The 19,524-nt window shown below is 40.3% G+C and overlaps 1 protein-coding gene across 4 annotated transcripts; it reads right to left on the reverse strand.

Moving 5' to 3' along the window:
* Positions 1-2,285: 2,285 nt before the first annotated feature.
* On the reverse strand, positions 2,286-18,538 carry rnf165b (ring finger protein 165b). 4 transcript variants are annotated; one of them, XM_049579941.1, is made up of 8 exons: positions 18,085-18,538; positions 14,122-14,449; positions 12,801-12,929; positions 10,077-10,206; positions 9,791-9,895; positions 9,292-9,387; positions 8,609-8,712; positions 2,286-4,180 (listed from the first exon to the last, which is right to left on the reverse strand). In XM_049579941.1, the coding sequence occupies exons 1-8, from the start codon at positions 18,143-18,145 to the stop codon at positions 4,063-4,065; spliced, it is 1,071 nt and encodes a 356-aa protein (XP_049435898.1). In that variant the 5' UTR covers positions 18,146-18,538; the 3' UTR covers positions 2,286-4,062. The 4 variants fall into 4 exon arrangements, with proteins under 4 accessions (XP_049435898.1, XP_049435897.1, XP_049435900.1 ...); XM_049579940.1 differs by having other exon boundaries at positions 12,801-12,932; XM_049579943.1 differs by having other exon boundaries at positions 12,801-12,932; positions 14,122-17,130; positions 18,085-18,533.
* Positions 18,539-19,524: the final 986 nt, after the last annotated feature.

Below are 19,524 nucleotides of genomic sequence, written 5' to 3' on the forward strand. Positions count from 1 at the left end.
CATATCCTCTAACTCACGTGCCAACACCTGTTTCCAGGATAATTGAAATATTTGCTTGCGCTTCAACTGTTAAGCTTTGTCTTTACCTGGTGCCATTCTCTTTTAAGTGTCTGATCGGTACTGTGTATGAGCAGCTCTCAACGGTGATATGGTATCACTATATATAGTATATGGCTCACTCCTTAGCTACTTTTGTCATCAACTCCAGAAAAAAAACAATGTGTTTAATGATTTTTTTCCCACTTGCCCGATCAGGCAAGTGAGTTGCTAGATTTACTAGCCCATGTGGCATTTTACTTGCCCCTGGCAATCCTTATTGTTGAGCCCTGGATATATCAGCGATGAGCTAATATTGGTCAATACATGTAATCCAAACTGTTGACTGTTGAGTATTTATTTTTACATAAGTAAATGATGATAACAGGATGCCAAATAACTCCAGAAATTAGATGAGTTCTCAGCATTTTAGGCAGTTTATTTGAAAAACACATACAAAAAGATCATATACAAGACAATAAATAAAAAAGAGACAGAACAGTTTGGGTTAAGCTATGCAACTTTTTGCATCATCATTAGTAATAAATACAGTACAAAATCCACCCAGAGTGAATCTAAAGATTTTCCACAATATTCACTGATCATGTTATTCTTCATTATGATTTAGCTATTGCTTTCATATTATTGATACATACTTCTACTTTTCTATAAAATACTCAAGATCATAAAACATTGCGCGGTTACAGCAAAACAGCAGTGTGTTGTACAAAGATGGCCACTTCCCTTTTTCACTGGCAGGTTAATAATCAACATTTTTTCAGCAGCAAAGAAACATCTGAAATATTCAAGAAGGTACAGCATCATATTAAACACATCTACAGAGCTACTCCCACATACACATAGGAAAACCTGAGAAGGACATGCATTAAAAAGCTTGTGCTTTAAGTTCTACTGTTCATTCCGGTTCATCAGCTTGAGTTAATACTATGGCTACTGTCCAGTTCGCTCTGGAGTTATGGGGTACACTGTGGAGGACATGGGGTAAGGCCAGTGAGAGCACGAAATGAAATAATAATAGTAAGACCAGCCAGCTTCATTCCAATCCAATACATGTTATAGTAATAATTTGCAGGATTAGTAGAGTATTAATAAGAAATGCACACCGAAAACGTAGTTAGCTTATTATACCCAGGTGTAAAACACGCTATCTATATTGTATAACCACAGTACACCAGAAATTTGCTCAATAAGACCAATGGCTCAAGTTAGCATGTTAGATACTTCCCAAAATCCCACACAAAGCAATTGCCAGCAATACATAAGGACAAATAATACAGCTCATTATGTGGGTCCTGAAATAATAATAAGCACTAAATTGAGATCCAGATATGATGGAATATCATGAGCATGGTCAAAATAAAACAAATACAAGAAATTAAATCGAATATGACTGATTATGGGAAACAAAGCAGTATTGTATAACAAAAGCAAGCTAATTGTGGAGCCATACTAAGACAAAATAAAGGGGGCTGTACCCCGTCACCTGCTTCGGATCAAAGCAGGGGTGATATTTAAAAAATGAAGAAGATTTAAAAGTAAAATCAAGCAGTGATATGAATGGAATGTAATCCAGATCAACAGCACCATGCTGGCTAGAAAATGTGTTGGGAAAACGTCCCCCCAAGTCAATTTTTCAACAGGTTTCTTTTTTTCTCCTTTGAAAAAGAAAACACAGACGGCATGCAAAAGCATCCCCACCGACCAATGCATAATGAGGTATTCTTTTTTTAATATTTTGTGTTATTTTAAATAAATATATTGATTAAATTGCAAAGTTATGAGATAGAGACATTAAATATTCCACCACGATAGCTAGCTAGCTACAGTTAGTAATAAATAATGATTGTTAAATACTTAAGGCATCTTTAATCACAGCATTCTATGTGAACTAGCAAAACCTCCATTTTCATCCATCTGTAGTTTTTTGGATGGAGGTTTCATACAAAAAATAAAAATAAAAACGCAACACAAACAGTCAAGTTACCCTCCAATAATACACAAGGAAGCATGAAAATACTTGTAACTGAATAGAAACACAAAATCTAGGACAAGAAGAACCCACACCACCAAACCAAAAAATCAGGCAACTCCATATTATAGTGCATTTACAAAACACAAGCTACATTATAACAACAATAAATATGTTTTTGCAGCATTGCAGCTTTTTCTTCACTATGGTTAAATGGACAAGGACTCGGCATATTAGTACCATGTCCAGATTGGCATGTGAGCGCAAAAAAAAAAAAAAAAAAAAATACAAGTAAGAAGAAAAAGAAAATGGCAGAAAAAGACAATTGAAAATAAAATTAAGAACAATTGTTTGGTATTTTTCAAATGGATGGCTTTTTCTCCCTTTCACCCTCCTTCAAGTGAACTACGCCGACATGGTTCATGCATGATATAGAGAAAACGGCTTCTATCACTGAACATATCACAGTTGTTCTAGCAATACCATACACTACTACCATGGGGGGAGAGGGGGGTGGGGGACAATCATACACATTCTAGCACGTTATCACAGGCAAACTAGTTTGTATTTTCCCTGTAACACCAGATACACAGTCTTTTTAATCAAACAGTGGGAGCAACTTAGATTGAAATGAAAAGGAGCCGATACACAACAGAGGCGATTCACTGTATATAGAAATCACATGTGCTTGTTTGATAGGCAATAAGGTTCTGGTAATAGGTAATACAAATGTCAGATTTTAGTCACTCTGATGGCAAGACCTCAGGCACTGCATCCTCAAGCCCATGCCGGCCTCTCATGTCATGTGATCATGCCATGAGCGAGGCAACAGAGAGGAGTTGCAGTTAGACACGGATCTGCTAGCAGCTCTTTGAATCCTGACGTCAGGAGAGAAATGCTACATGGGTCTGAGATCGGTGTCTAAGGGCAACTTTGGTCTACTCAGGATGGAGTGGGGGGAGGGGGGGGGAGGGGTATTAGGTGCATTCTTGTCCTCCTCTATGAATGAGTGGCATCGTCAGAGTCATAGTATACGGTTCACATGCACAGACACAGTCCCTGTTTCTACTGCTCCACAATATTAACGACACAGCCCAAGCCTGCCATACAGCATGCACATCTGAGGCCTCTGCTCTAGATAATAGAGGCCCCACTACGACACTACACAGATCACTGGAAGCCATGCCTGCAGTTAGCGGGTTTAGCATCAACTCTGATGGCATCTACTAACTGTAAATCCAAAACCATGTTAGACAAGAAAGAGGGATTTTTGGCCTTTTTTTTTTTACACAACTAGCTCTTTCCTCATCGTCTTATGATTAATTAACACGCTGAATATTCTCCCTTATTTGAGCTGTATTCACCCTCTCTGTAGGTTTATTTTTCACAAACATATTTCTCAAAAGGCTTTGCTTGCTACACAACACTGTTACTCTGTAAATACTTATTCAGTACTATACTCCATTACACCACAAGCGTTCAGCTACGAGAGTTCACACCAAACAACCTCATGCTAATCATTTGATAATGTTCTGTACAGATGTGCTGAGGGCTTGGGCAGAGTGCAGCTTAAAGGATTTTTTCACAGGCCTGGGGAGGGGCGGAAAGGGTTTTGATGTAGTGGCAGAGAAATGGCCTTAATACGCCACACTGAGCTGGGGAGGTTGGTAGTCAGAGTGTCCTCTCTTTGATGGCGGTATGGAGAAATGTACACAGGGTACACAATCTGACAGAATCTGTGTGTGAAGCCTCAGCACATCTGTCCATACGTGTCCGCTCCTACCTGTCACATCCAGCAAGTCCATTTAAAGCAACCTTCAGTCCAGCCACATATCTATGCATCAACCCCCATCCCTCGCTGTGTTGTAGGTGAGTGTGCTTTGTTGATCCCTCTGTCACAGCTGTCTCAGAAGGCAGGCTCGTTGAGTGATGCAGAGGGCAAGAGAGGGGTGTTTGGCAGAGCTTCCCCCCTGGATGGGGAGGCAATGGAGAATTAACAAGACCAGATCCAAAGCTGCAGGAGTCGACAGGAGCTATCAACTGTCAGGGGTCAGTTGGGTCTCAATGTCCACTCTGCAGATGGGGCACTTCCTGCTGGTGGCCAGCCACTGGTCCACACACGCCTGGTGGAAGAGGTGCATGCAGGGTAATCTCCTGCAGACACAGAAGAGACACGGTCAGGATTTTAAAATGTATGTATGTGTCTCTAAAATGTCAACTTTCATCATATCAGGAGCAAAGATAAACGGCTGTTTTCAGCTTTGTGATGGAGCATTTTTCAGATGATTCAGTAATTCAGTTATTTATCTTAAAGAAACACTTCACCCCCCAAATGACCATTTGTCAGTTACTAACCCCATGTTACATTGAATTTGTGAAGAAAACTTTTTTCTTGCATCCCTTCACAGTGAACAAAAAATCCAAAAATGGAAAAAATTCTCAATTAATTTGAGTAAAAGGGGTTTAACAACCGTAAAACTATATCAAAAGACAGTTTACAAACTCTAACACAACTTGTCCAGTATAATCCAAGTCTCATTCATCCTGTCGAATGCTCAGTACCCCACACTGACAAGACCTAACAGAAAGTGAAATCTTTGCTCTCTTCAAAGCCAGACTGCATTTACAAAAACTACCATTGCCTCAATTGGTACTTTGTGTTATTGTGTGACTTTGTGAATCCAAATGAATCCTTTAAAACACCACAGACCAGCAGCTCTCATTTTCAGCAAAGTAAGATTAGTTTTTGTAAATGAAGTCTGGCTTTGAAGAGAGCAAAGATTTCACTTTCTGTTAGGTCTTGTCAGAGCGGGGTGTCTGTTTGGGAAGTAGTCAGCATATGACTGGATAAAACAGACTTGGATTATACTGCATGACTTGTGTGAGAGTTTGTGAACAGATGTTTTGATATAGTTTTGCTGTTGTCAAATGCAGTCGCCGATCAATCAATTCTCTCCATTTTTGGATTCCTTATTCACTGTGAAGGTATGCCAGAGAAAGTTTTACTCATTAATTCAATGTAACATGGTTAATTTATACACAAATGGTCATTTGGGGTTGATTTATTATTTTAAATGTAAGAGAGTTTTCTCAATTCTGAAGTTTATCTGAAGAGAAAAAATCAAAATAATCAAATTTGGATACATGAGTTTCACTGAAAAGTGTTGTTTACAAAGCAGTTTCTAAGATGACAGTATGATCTTTAAGATTTTAATCTTTCTAATCCTTTGAAATTTAAATCTTGATTTATGTCAAACTGTTGTGTTTAATGAAAAGTGTGTGTGTGTGTGTGTGTGTGTGTGTGTGTGTAATTATTTTCACCTCTTCTGCTTTAGAGCTCTACCAACTGGTTAATTATTCAAATTAGCTGATCAAAAGTAAATTAATCTGTAAATATCTTGATAATCAAGTAATCGTTTCAGTCATTTTTCAAGCAAAAATGCCAAAAAAATCTGTTTTTAGCATCTCCAATGTAACTGACTTAATGTTTTTCTTCTTCATATATGGATTGATAACAAACTAAATATCTTTGGGGTTTAGAGTGTTGATCAAATAACATGGGCAATGTGATTATGTTCTCTTAAGTTTCTAAAATTTCATTGACAAAACAATCTAGTAACCAAGAACGTAATCAAAGATTAATTGTAAGTATTACTTTGCGTCAAGCTTAGCCTGCTTTCTAAAGAAAAACATTGCTTGTTCTTACAAAATCAAATTCTTTTTCTTTTCCTTTTTTTAGTTACCATTTTCTAATATTTTTAATGTCAGACACTGAATGCTTATCTCTGTCTTAATTAAGGTTAATGGACTGTGTAAACACAAGTGGAAAAAAGTCCAGGATTTTAATGTTCTGTTTCTGAAAAAGCCTGATATGTTGGATTTAATAAATATAACAAGTTGTAAGTTGCCAATAAACCAAACTCAAAAAGAGGGTAATAAACAGCTGTGGTTACTCTGCTTAGTTACACCATATACCCTTTAAATACTCAATGTGCATGTGATTCACGGGTCATGACATGCTCAGTATCCAGATCGTGTCAAGAATAGATCCAGTTGTCTGACTGTGGTGTAAATTTGACACCAGAATGTGTCTCAAGTGACTTTGTGTGATCAAATTTCACTTCACATTTGATTTTATGTACGGGGAAACTGTGAATACTGCAAAAAAATCCACATTTGTGTGAGGAAGGATTTCTGTCTTTTCAGTGCAATTATGTAAATTTAGCATTTAATGCCATGGGTGAACAGAACCAAAGGCATATGCTCTTTTCGCAGCTGTCTTCTTTAACTTTACCCTTGTGACTCCAAACTAAACAAAGCCTGAGATGTCATGAATGATGAACGTCTGGAAGACCAGATAATTTTTCAGATTCCCACCACAACAGGTAAACAATCAAGCAAACTCTCATCACTGCTCCATTTTCTTGATTTAAACAACCAGTTACACCCCTGACCCTAGAAAACCTGAAGCTTCCACCTACTTGTTTTGTTTGTTGTTCTCTCCCCTTTTTCTCCTTCACAGAGGAAAATCACTTCCTCTGTCACTTTGCCAGTTAGACAGATCACAACACTGGACACACATCATAAGATTGTGTGAAATGCTAATGCTGCCTTCAGGCAGTATTTTCAAGATGAGGTGCCGGAGGAAATCCTGTGATAGGATTTTCAAACCTGATGCTTTGAACTCACGTGGCAGAACCAATTTAAGGTTAGAAACTGCTTAGACTCTGTGACTGCGTATCCACTCTGAAGGAAAGCTATGTGAATATAAATAAAAATTAGCAAATGTTGTCTGGTGAGACAAAAGACCTTAAGCAGCTTCCCCCTAATAACCTTAACAGTGAATTTTGGCCACATCACAATGTCTAAGTCAACTGCATTGTAGAGGCTGGGTGTAAGAACAATTACCATGGATAAGGTGTTCAAGCCAATTTTTAACTTTACAAGCTAAGAAACATAAAAGAAGATTACTTATCACAACCAACTGTTTTGGAGAACAAGTTTAATGCACAAAATACATCTGAGGTTTTCAGGAACTCCACTAGTTTTGAAAGTACCTAATAACCTGATGATGGCGTGGATGAATCAGGGGATGAACAAAGTTGTTACACTTCATCCTGGGGGGGGGGGGAATAGATGTCTCTACCAAATTTTACGACAATCCATCCTATAGTTGCCCTCACATTTCACTCGAAACCACAAATTTCAACATGCTGGTGGCACTAGAGGAAGCCAGGGAATCACCAAAGTCAGTAGGATTTATCCTCTCAGGATCATGAATGTCTGTACAGAATTTTATGATATTCAATAGTTGTTAAGATATATCAGTGGGGACTAAATTTACAGACTGAGTCACAGTTTAGTATGCGTCATGTAAACAGTATATTCAGTTTGGATATTACAAATTAGGTCTTATCCCAAATGTAGCATTTTCCAATTAAGACGTGGGATAGGCCGGTATTATTTGGGCTCTAGGAGGATTCTTTTGACATGTACATAGCGCATAGGCTTGGGCGCTATCACAGTCTTCCAGGTTATTCAGAAATCCTGATAGTATGATTTTCAATTGTCAAAAATACAGACACAGTACAATATAAGACATTTTAAACTCAGGAGCTGTATTAAGGATGTTTTGTATTTAGTACACCAGATGTCAGTCTCAACTGGTGGAACAGGCAGCTAAGCTGAGAAAGATGGCAACTGTGAGTAGTGGGGATGATGTTAAAGGACTGTAAACAGCCAGCCAGCAACGACAGAGAGAGATCATGGGGGGAAACTGATGTATTTTTACATCTACCTCAGTGAACTGAGGAGTTATTTTGACCAAACCAGAGCTGGTTGGGGGCAGGGGTAGGTTGTGCCACACACAAATACCGTCATATACCCTATAACCTTGTGAAATTTCAGGAAGGTATGACGGTATGAAAAATAAATACCACCCAAGCCTGACAGCACATTCTGAAAATGCATCTCAGTCCCCCCCCCCAGCAGCTTGCAACACACTCGTCTGACAATGCTCTGTGAGTTGTCATGGATATGTTATAAACAAACGACTAAGCTAACACTTTAGGGTAGAAATGCACGTCCAAAAGAAAAGCCCACATTCCTTGTCCAAAGAAGACACACGTCTATTTCTAAACATTATAAAAGACTTGGATATAAACCGATTTTTGGATATGTGTAAATATCATAACACTGACCTTTTTGAGAGGGTGGTTTCAAAAGTGAAAGAGGGAGACTGTGTTTGCAAAGAATGAGTTAACCACTGGTGGAAAACTTTGAAAAATTTGACGCAAAGAAGCAAAATGGCACAAGTGACTCCACCCAGGGCAGGTGGGGCACGTTAATTGGAGTACAAACTGCTGCATGTAAACAGTAATATTAGTGGAATATTCATTTTCATTAGCAGTGTCAACAGCTTCGTAGGAATATTGTCTTCTTTGTAAAAAGGCAGAGAACCAGACAGGTACACAAAAAAATGGTCCCCCAGGAGACAACACAATGTATACACAGCTTATGTTTACATCTGCATACACTGCATTTTCCTCTTTGAACAAACAAAAGATGAATGTATAATTGTACCTGACATCCTCTCCATCCTCCAGCATTGACAGACAGATGGTGCACTTCTCATCGGTGTCCAGCTCCTCATCATCCAGACACATCTTCAGGTCCTGGGGTATTCTCTGCAGAGAGAGAAGGCAAACAGACTTTAATTATTAAAGTGTGTTGTGCAGCGGCGTGTAAGGAGCTGTTATGTTTATGCCACGGGTGTCTCTGAGTCAGCCCCGACAAGAAGAAGAAGAAAAGAGTCACCTCATCATGCTTCCCGGAGAGAGAAAAAATCAGATGGAAAAGACTCAATTACTTCTTCTCACTCACAATGTACCAAATGATCTGACACTCTTTCCACAGTATTTGGGTCATATTCAGTGTAGACAGTTTTTTAAATTCATTCCACGCACATATCTGCAGACAGCTGGATGACTCATCCAGCTCGCCTTGAATTGTGCACACTGCAGACCTGTCTCACTAATCTGCAAACGGAAATTAGTTTGACCTTTGAACTGCCGCAAGAGTCGTGACCCTCTTTCCACTCTCGTCTTTACTCTTTGATCCTTTCGACCCAGTGCTGCCGTTTTGAATCCCCGTCTCTCACATATAGCTCAACTTATTTCTTGCCCAATGCCTTCATCTGACTGAGACCACATCAAAAAAATCTATCACTCAGCTATAAAGTAAAGTTGACTGCTTTTTTTTTTTACCTTTTTGTACTTATGGGGGAACGTGAATCTTTCTATGGTGGTTTGGACTGCTCCTCGGTTTACACTGCCCAGCCTGTCCTCCAGCTGCAGAAGCTCCTACAAAGGAAACATATGGACATGTCTTTTAATCCTTTTAGGTAGGTAGGTTTTAAGTCTGTATTTGGCTGCTGAGATAAACAAAATTAACATTTTGTGTAATCAAATATTAAAATGCAAAAGGGCTTACAAGCATGGAATACTAAAATTAAATTGTGGCTTCGAGGAACAGGAAAAAGCCTCTCATAAAAACAATTGCATCTTGTTAAAATGAAAACAAATGTCATGAGATTAAAGGCAGTTGGACCATTTGAGGCATCTGGAAGCCGCAGTAATTGGAAATAAGAAAATCAGTTACACACTCAAGCCTGTCCAGAGCTTTGGTCACAGAGGAAACAATGATAAATGAGTGTAGACTGGTGTGTCTGCTGAGGAGAGGGAGAGAGGAAGCAGTGGCACGAACCTCGTAGCTCTCTCTAACAGCAGACGCGTGGCGGGAGGGGTTGAGACTCTGCAGAGCCAGCAAGTGCAGCTGGGGATATGGGTAGTTTCTGATCTCATGGACAACCTGGAAGATGACAGATAAAAGAAGCTAGAATCAGCGCTGCAGCTGGAATCAGAAAAAATACGGGAACACAGGTCATTCCCGGTTGCTTGGTATCGAGATAATTCTGAGAAACCCAGAGGAGAGTCACTGGGAGTTCATTGAGACGAACACGATTGATTGTGCTGAGGCGGAGGGGGCTCACCACTTGTGTTGAGGCATTGTTTCTAGGGAAGTGGTGCATCCTAGGAGAGGTCAAGTAGTGCTGATAGTGCTGCGGCAGCGGATGGATGTGATACTGGTGGGGGGGCAGCCCAGCATCTACACTTAGATCCCTGCACAGAAACAGAAAAAGAAGTCAGCCAGCGGCTCACAACAAGTCATTATCCCACAGTGTTTCTGTCAAACTGTCTTTTGATAACAGCGGATTTCTGCACAGCACAGTGAACCTTCATAATGACAGCATTATGTAGGCCAGTGATTCCCAACCAGTGGTACCTGCACCACAGGGGCTACATCTGCAGTTGCTTGGAAAGATTGTGGAGTAACCTCAACTAATGTGAGAAAACAGAAATTCTGATTTGAATACAAAAATACATCCACATGTTGAGTCAGCTGTAACACTGTGCATTGAGAGAGCGCATGAAAATTAGCTCGCAAGAGAGATACATTATTAAAATGAATAGTCAAAAGTAATGCATTAACAGTTTAAACTTAGCTAAAGGTAATCAAGTTTATGTACATATATTTATTTAATGAGTTATCTAACAGAGCTGTGTGGGTACCTCAGACAAAACAAAAAAGATTGGAAACCACTGACTTAGAGGAGCTCTACGCAATGTTCAGTGTATGACTTGTGTATATGCACAATGTTTTCAACATGGAGGTGGCTGAGCATTAACAGTAGACCGTGTCCACCAAAACCTTTTTAGCCCAGCTAAAAACGCCAGGTACTCCTAAGGCAACACCCAGCTAGGGGAATTTTGCGAGAGGTTTGGAGGCACTGCATTTTGCTAAGATGTTTTAGTTGCTATGAGTATATGAGTATAAGTAAAAATGTCAGTGCATGGTAGAGTACTTGATTTGGATGAAAGGAAGCCTAAAGCATGTAGGAAAAGAAGACGGACCTAGGTTGATGAGAGAAAACATAAATTAATAAATACACGGTGTATTAACATCTTTCTCCTACACTGTTGTTGTTGTTCATCACTTGGACACATATGACGTGACGGTTGGTCTTTGTGGTAGTTGTCTCTCCTTTGCTGTGATTGGACAGTTTAGTAAAAAATGTGCAGAGTTTTAACCAAAGATGACATTTTTTAACTTTTGGCAACCAGAAAAAAACACCAAAAGTGCAGCGCTCAGTGCAGAATAGACTCTCAGCACCTTGTCATGCTGCTGCCGTTTGAAGTGAACCATTAAGAATTTAAAAAATATGCTGGCCTCAAGTAAAAAACCTTTTGGTGGGTACGGACCCTTACTCCATAAGCACTAAACAACAGCAGCAGTGCTAACAGAGCTAATGCTGTTGAGTGGAAGGGAACCAGAGGGTGGGCACTATGCCTCAGCTGTGACACTGCCCGATATCAGTGGTAGCCAACATAGAGTGTGAGCCCAGTGCAAAGCAGCAGCAAGGGGCTAGCCAGTGGGAAACACACATACACTAATATGCACACGCAGCCAGATTGGCTCACCACAACAAACCACAGAGAAGCTCAGATTATAACACCCACAGAATTCATTCTCTGCTCAGGATACCACTATCTTACATAGCAAACAGTAGTTTTGCTGCTACATTAATGCTCTGTATGCTGCATACAGAACGTCTAAGTCATGTATGAAGTGGAGCTGCGATACATGAGTCCACTCTTGATCCCTCTTCCCTTCTGTTTGGACTGGTCTAAAAGCTCTAATGTGTAGTTTTTAAATGTTTCATCATATTTTTGTTGGCAAGAGATCTGCAACACTAATTAAAAAGCATCCATAAAACATACTGTTTGGGAAATACATTTACAGTTGTTCTGAGTCTTTAGATGTCGGTTTCCCCCTCTTTTAGTGTGCTTCTGGAAGTCTCAAGGTATGCGTAAGTTTTTCCATTGAGATTTCTTTAACAATTACAAGCCCTCAGTTCTGTGTGTGGGAGCTACTTCTCCCCAATTCCACGTAATAGCTTATTGGCTTTCTATTAATAGTATCTTAATCAAGTATCTATTGCTTCCTTGTGCAGCGTCTTTAGAGAAATTAGTGAAATAAAATACTATACAGCTCCAAGGGACATTTCCTAAATAAAGTGAAGCACAAGAAAAAACCCTGATAAAATCTGATTTGTCCAGAATTCCCTCCACATGTATCTTCTTCATTCTAGCCAGACATGTACAATGTTTACTGCCAATTGTAGTGTCTAATGAGAGTTGGTTTTCTTTGAGCTCTTTTTCAACTTGGTCTTAAACCCCTTTCATCTGGTCTTGACCCAGATTTGACGGCAGTCTGGTGCAGTCAAACTATGGAAAGCTGACAAAAAAGGATGTCTTGTCCAACTTTGAGTATCACTGGTGCAGAAATGAGTAGTGTATGCATTCGTACAAAAACAATGTCGCTGGTATTGTTTGCCTCTGTAGCACTGCATACTGTGCAAAATAAAATGTATTAATGTTTCATTTGGTGAGATGTGCATGGTGTTTATTGCCAATTTTAGTGACTAATAAGAGTTGATTTGCTTTGGGCTCTTTTTCAACTCCAAATTAAATTATCGGTGGCATGAAAATGAGTATTATATTATTTTGTATTGCTTATTAAGACTAAGAATCTAAACTTGTCTCATAACATTGTATTTTTCTGACAAATAAAATACATCTGAGGCTGTTTGCTTCTATTGTATTACATACTGTATTATATATATACATTTATATATATGAGGTATATTGTTTACCAGTCTGTGCCCTCAGCCAGGTAGCGGGGCTGCTGCACCACAGGCTGAGGAGGGACATGAAGTGGGGGAGCAAACTCATAGCCGGGCCGCAGTCTGTGGGGCTGGTGAGGAACTCTCTCTGGGGTGCGTCTACTAAGACAAACAACCAAGCATTTGAAAACATCCTGGAAAAAAGAGTTTATAACAGAAATGGTTTATATAGTGTCGTCCCCAAAAGTCTGCTTGATCCATGAAACTGGAAACACTTTGTCTTTAAAGGGACAGCTCGGATTGTTTGAAGTTTGGTTGTAAGGGGAACTTATCCATAGTCAGTGTATTACATACAGTAGCAGCAGGTGTCTGACACAGAAGCTAAGCAATGTACTTCTGTGGAGGGGGTCAGCTATAAAAGGTATTTTAGCCACCTAAAGAAAGTCCTATCTAAAAACGTCAGTATCACTGGGGCGTCGGTGGTTCAGTGGTAGAGCAGGTGCCCCATGTACAAGGCTGTTGCCGCAGCAGCCTGGGTTCGACTCCAGTCTGTGGCCCTTTGCTGCATGTCACTCCCTCTCTCCCTCCCCCCTTCATGCTTGTCTGTCCTATCCATTAAAGGCTAAAAATGCCCCAAAAATATCTTTTTAAAAAAACAAACTTCAATATCATTTTAAGTGTATGCTATATTGAGAGTGTTTTCACCGCTTAACCTCTCTGTCAAACAGCCTGTTCTGATGGCTCCAATTATCCATCTATGCTCTCGTCAAAGCCACCAGACTCCATTGACAAAAACAGTAATTTTACCTTACTGAACACGGGAGCCACTGGTCTACCTCATCTCCATCAGTTAGTCAATTTGTGCTGTTGTCTGACTTTGGTAAATATGCATCAAGTCTTTAAAATGCCTAAGTTCCACAATAACACAAACAAAATAACTTTTCAAGGCAGTAATAGACCAGCAGCTCCTGTGTTGAGCAATGTTAAATCACTGCTTTTCTCAATGGAGTCTGGCTTGTCAGGGAGTGTCACTGTAGCTCCATGTTCCAGTTGGAAATCACTGTCTGACACAGTAAAGCAGTGAAGTTAAACTGATACTGATTTTATTTAGGCGACTAAAATACATTTTGTTGCTGACCCCTCCACAGCAGTACATTGCTTAGTGTCCATGTCAGATTCCAGCCTGCTTCTCCAAACCAGGGCTGTGTTGGCTTTCATCTACTGTATGTGATATACTTCCTGATACACTTTCTGTGGGTAAGTACCCAATACAATCTCACTTCAAAAGATCTGAGCTATCCCTTTCATATTTCTTGTGCTTCTAAATCTCCCTGCAATCCTGTGCGGATACCTGGAGGGTGGCAGGATGTGTCGGTGCTGGGCCTCGAGGATCTGCTGCTGGAGGAGGTATTGCTGGTGTAATGCCTGAGGTAGGAAGGGAGGGGCAGGGATGTCCTGGAACTGGGGAGCGGGCAGGGGGTTGAGAGGCGGGTGGAGTGGAGGGCCATGCTGGTGGCCAGGAGGGGCCAGGTGGGGGTTAATGCCTGACTGTGGCTGCCCTGGGTGGGGCATGGGGAAGTCCATGGGCAGCGGGGCCTGAGGACCTAACTGGAAGTGCCGGCAAGAGGTAGCATGGCTGTGCTGCTGCTGTTGCTGCTGTTGCCGGTTGAAATGGGATCCTGTGGGGGGATAAGGAGAAGTTGTCAGGCACCTGAGGGGAGAGATTAGCTGGAATTAATTGTGGGTGAAATGTGGTGTCACTGTGTGTGTGATATAGCATGTTAATGAAGCCCTACCTCTTACCTAGGGTGAAAAATACTTCTGTGGGGGTGGGAAAATGATGGTTACCACAAGTACCATGAGCATGACAACCATTTTGGTGCTGCACACAAAACGCGAGCTTTTCATTTCTTTAACTGCATTTTCCGACCTCTGGATCGACTCCTGGTCTTCTGATTCAAGCGAACTGGATCAGAACAGATGAGATCTACCAGTATATGGTCTTCAACGCAGCTCGGCTCTTGTAAATTCTGCAGCTGACAGTGGGTCAGTGCACTCTGAGTAAAACCTTTTGTACCTGGCTGTCTATAAGAGATATATATAACTGTTAATGTGCCAAGTCTCTATCTATATAACCATAAAGAACACGATCTTCCTTCTTAAAACCTTAACCAGACAGTATATTCACATTACTATACATCTGTGCTTCACTCAAACCTACTATATCTTTGTGTCTTACACATGCAGTGTTGTTCTGCTCCCATATGAACATTCACGAGTTGAGAGGAAATAGCTTGAATGCTTTTTTTTACTCTCTCCAACCACAGCTATTTGGCAACTGCAGTGAACAGACTGCTGTGGAAACTCGACAGGGAGAAAATACAGACTTTCTTGTGCCATGGTGCAATATGGTTTTAATACTGTGCTTATGCTTAAAAAGACTCCTCTGATTATGGAAGGACTGCGAAATTGCAATAACAGATTTAGCTTTGATTAGAAACTTTTGAGGAAATCCTGGCTGGAGGAAGGCATGATAGGTCTGCAGTGGAGCAGGATTCAATATACTGTGCTCTGTTATGTCCATCCGGCAGGAGCTAAAGCAGTGAATTTTACACAAGTCTACCAGTACAGATATAGAGATTGTGCAGTTCTTATAGAAGGTGGAGAATTTACTCTGTTTTAACAGTGTAAAAGACATATTTTAATGTAAACAGTGATTTTCTTTTTATATAAATCATGAGGAAATAGGCAAAGTCTACATTGCATTTACTAGGAGTACGCTTGAAAAACGCAGTATGATTTCAAAACACACCCTGCAAAGATGGGCAGCATGACCTTCCAGCGGTATTTTCAGGTCGTCAGTGTTGCCGGGCAGACAAGAGGTGACCTTGCTGCCGCGGGTCAAAGGCTCAAGTCTAGACTGTAAGTAAGCACACTGCGTTTTCAAGCGCCTCAGTGAAAACGATCACCATGAATGACAGCAGATAGACTCATTCAGGCCCTGTGATGGAGGAAGCGTGGAAATTGTCTATCTTTGTCACAGCGGGAGAGGAGGTGGGTGGGGAGGGGGGGTGGAGGGGGCAGGTAGGGACAAGGGAGAGGGAGGACAATAAATGGAAATCAGCAAGAAGCACACTGAAGGTTAGGAAAAACACTATATTCTTTATTGAAAAATATTAGTATATGTGGAATTTGTGTTTTTTTTTTCTTGTTTGTTTGTAATAATAGTATAAATCCATGCAACAAAAATAAACAACATAGACTGAAGGCAAGGCCCACCATGCTCCATATAGGGTTAAAAAGAACAAAAGCGGCATCCAATGAGCAGACGTGTTGGCTACAGCACATGATTTCAGTACAGCAGGGTACATCTTTACTACAGAAAGATTACATTGGATTTTCACTAGTCAATGTAGAAAAACAAAAACCAAAAATTATGAATCATAAATGTGACCATGCATTGAAAGTACTATTACCAGAACAAAAGGTAAAGAGAGACCACAACCAAACAATAAAGACGTTATTACTAATAGAGGATCTCTTTAGCAGTGCAGGAAAATAGGCATCCCTGTGAAATGGATAGCATTTTGGCCTCATGTTAGTGGGGAAAATTGGGAAGTGATGAACCACCAGTGAGCATGTTTTGCTTACGAAAAATGTTTAGTTTTATTTGCCCATAAGGGGCAAACAGCCCTGACAATTCAGTGTGATTCGAAGCTTGAAATTTGCAAAGGGAACAAAAGGATTACACAAAAATGGAGACAGTTATGGCAGGTTGTTGTGTGCAGGTGCAGTGTACCTTCAGTCATTTCAAGTGATCACATGACAGCATTTGCTGAAATGCTGAGTTTCGACAATACAAACGGCATGCATATGGTTCCAATTGGCATGCTTGTTTTCTTAAAATTTACAGGTCACTTTAATCATGTACATTGCACCTTGTGTGAAGAGAAGGAAGATGAGCCAAATTCTGGTGTTCAACGATGCAGTGCAGTATTTAAGATCATGCAAAATGTATCCACTTTACAGGAATTTACAGCATGTTGTCTATCAAGACTGGATGGGAGGTACACAATGACATTCAACTGATATCTAAAAAGGAGCTAAAATGTTTTACTCAGTGCTACAGCAATTTGACAGAAAAAAAGACAAAAAGGTGCTCTGGTCTAGGTGTTAGCTATTGTTTTAGTCTGCTTAACATGGAAAGTCTATGGCTGAATACATCTTGGGAGGGGGTGCTTTTTAATACCAATGTCGTCTTCTGATGGAAAGAGGAAATGAAGAAGGGATTCACAATACAGCTAAATGCAGAGAACAGGCAGAGGCCACGCCACACCACACAGCAGCAGATGATCATTAGCTACACAATGGGGGGGACGACAAAGATCTGATAAATGCAGAATGTAGAGCCAGCCTCCATACTATGAAACAGGGAAATAAGAACAGAAATAAAAGCACAATGAAATCATTGATGCCACTGTTATGAAATTAATGTTACACTGTAGCTTTACCATTGTTTAACTGTGACCGCGTACTCGGGTCTTTTTGCAATTCGGCAGCTCCACACAAACAGCTGCTGAATTGCCAATTAGCAAATAATAAAAAAGGCGACTGATACTTTAATGGCTCGGAAGTCCACGCTCCCCGGGCGATTGGCCATGTATCGATTAGTCCGCTGGCCAATTGACACGGATAATAATTATTGAAATCACGGTAGAAAGACGGCGAGCGCAAGCAGAAGCAGATGATCTTCAAATGACATCATCCAGGCACAGATAAGCTGACTGGCTGGAAAGGCTACGTCTATTTTGCGGTATTTTTACAGTGCAAATGCACGGTAGCGCCTTGGGGGAAATCATAATACACCGTTATGTTACTGAAATAAAAATAGCCCGAATAAAATGCATCTCGGAATAACACTGTCTCACACAAATGTCCATGCGGGAATGTGTTTTTAACCCTAGGTATTTTGGTCAGCACGCCCCGTGCGTGTGAAATCCTTTGTGAGAAATGTTTCCGTTCCAAGGCATAGCCTGAGCCAGCGAGCCAGTTAGCTTATCTTTAGCGGCGGTATTTCTCTTAAATTATGCTTAATTTCGCCCGGCAAACAACATTATTCGATGGTTCATATTCATGTGCAGAGAATACAAATTAAAGTAGTAACACGTTGCGGGCAGTTTAGCGAGTAATTTGACCGTTCGTTTTAAGAAAGCTAACCCAACGGCTAAGCTCGAGCTAGCTAGCCAACAGCTGCAGTGAATATTAAGATAAACAGGGCACATGTTTTGGATCGATATGAATATTAATACCGTACCTCTGTTTCTTACTGAGCCGAATACAGGAAGAACCAGATATCCGACATGCACTAAGACCATCCTGGGATCCTTATCTTATGATTCCGCTGGGTTATTTGGAGAGAAAGAGTAGTAGTAGCCCATGCGGATCTACATTCAGGCGGTTGGTTGTTGCTGGCTGGTTAGCACCACAGGCAAACCCAAACGACTGTCTGACTCGCTTGGTTGTCGTTGACAAAAGCAGACATGTCATTTAAGGTCCGGAGCAAAAGAGGGCGATGTTGCGGCGCTACAACCGAAGCTGGAGGTATTCCTAGGTGACCTACTCAGTCTTGGCTATAAATCTGGATGAAAATAATATTAATCGGCTATTGTTCAATGTTTAAGGCGAAAACCATACACATTAGCTACATATAGATAACTGTAGTCCTAAATTCATACAAAGATGGAGTAAGGGGATTAACATTTGATTTTTCCACTCTATATTTCACTTCCATAAAGCTGAGGGACTTACAAGAGTGATTTAAGAAAGAATAGTCAAAATCAAAGCAGGAGAGGCTAAGATAACCTGAGCTTTAAATACACAGGCTCCTACATTTCCCATGGTGCAACGCAATACACAATACACTGTCTTTTCTAACGATTTTTATTTTTTTCTATTTTATTTCATTTTGTTTTATTGTGTTTTTTATTTATTTATTTTCATATTTCTGCAAAGGTAGGCTACTTAAACTGGAAATGGAGATGGAAAGAAAAAAAGAAGGAAAAACAAAGAGGAAGTAATTATAGAGGGCTTCTGTGTGTCTTACTGAGTTGTTGATCTACAGATTAACGAAACAAAATAGAAAAAAAAAAATATTGGACCATTCATGTTGCATCTGGAGTCCGTCTCAAGTAGGTATTTTACAAATAGCATCAAGTGTGACCTCACACAGTTGTTCCTCATTATAAAACTGAGAAAGGCTAGAAGCTTCATCTCCATGGAGATCATGTCCAAAAACGTCTGAAGCCACAGTCCCTCTTTCATCTGAGCTGCATCCTTACAGTTTGTTGCTCTCAGTCTTTCAGCTGTCATGCATCCAGTCCAGTTGTTACAATTTGTGTATTGTGTTCTGACCAGTTTCCTTTGACAGTATAATTCAAAAGACACAATGCTGGGTCGCAGTGAGCAGTGTAGCCAATAATTTTTTCCAGGGATTGTATAACATGATCCCAGAGGGTTTTAATCTTAGGACAAGTCCATACCATAAGATCAAAAGTACCTTTATCTTGTTTGCAGTGCCAACAAAGATCAGAGTTAGAGACATCCTGTGCAGTCAAACAGGTGTGAAATAAGTTCTGTGAACAATTATAATTTATTAATTTGTCCTTTACTGATTTGGATGCTTTGTTAAGTGTTTTCCAGACACGATCCCACTCTTTAGTTTCCAGGAATATACTTAGGTCTGTTTCCCAATTTC

Source organism: Epinephelus fuscoguttatus, linkage group LG6, assembly GCF_011397635.1.
Source record: "Epinephelus fuscoguttatus linkage group LG6, E.fuscoguttatus.final_Chr_v1".
NCBI lineage: Eukaryota > Metazoa > Chordata > Actinopteri > Perciformes > Serranidae > Epinephelus > Epinephelus fuscoguttatus.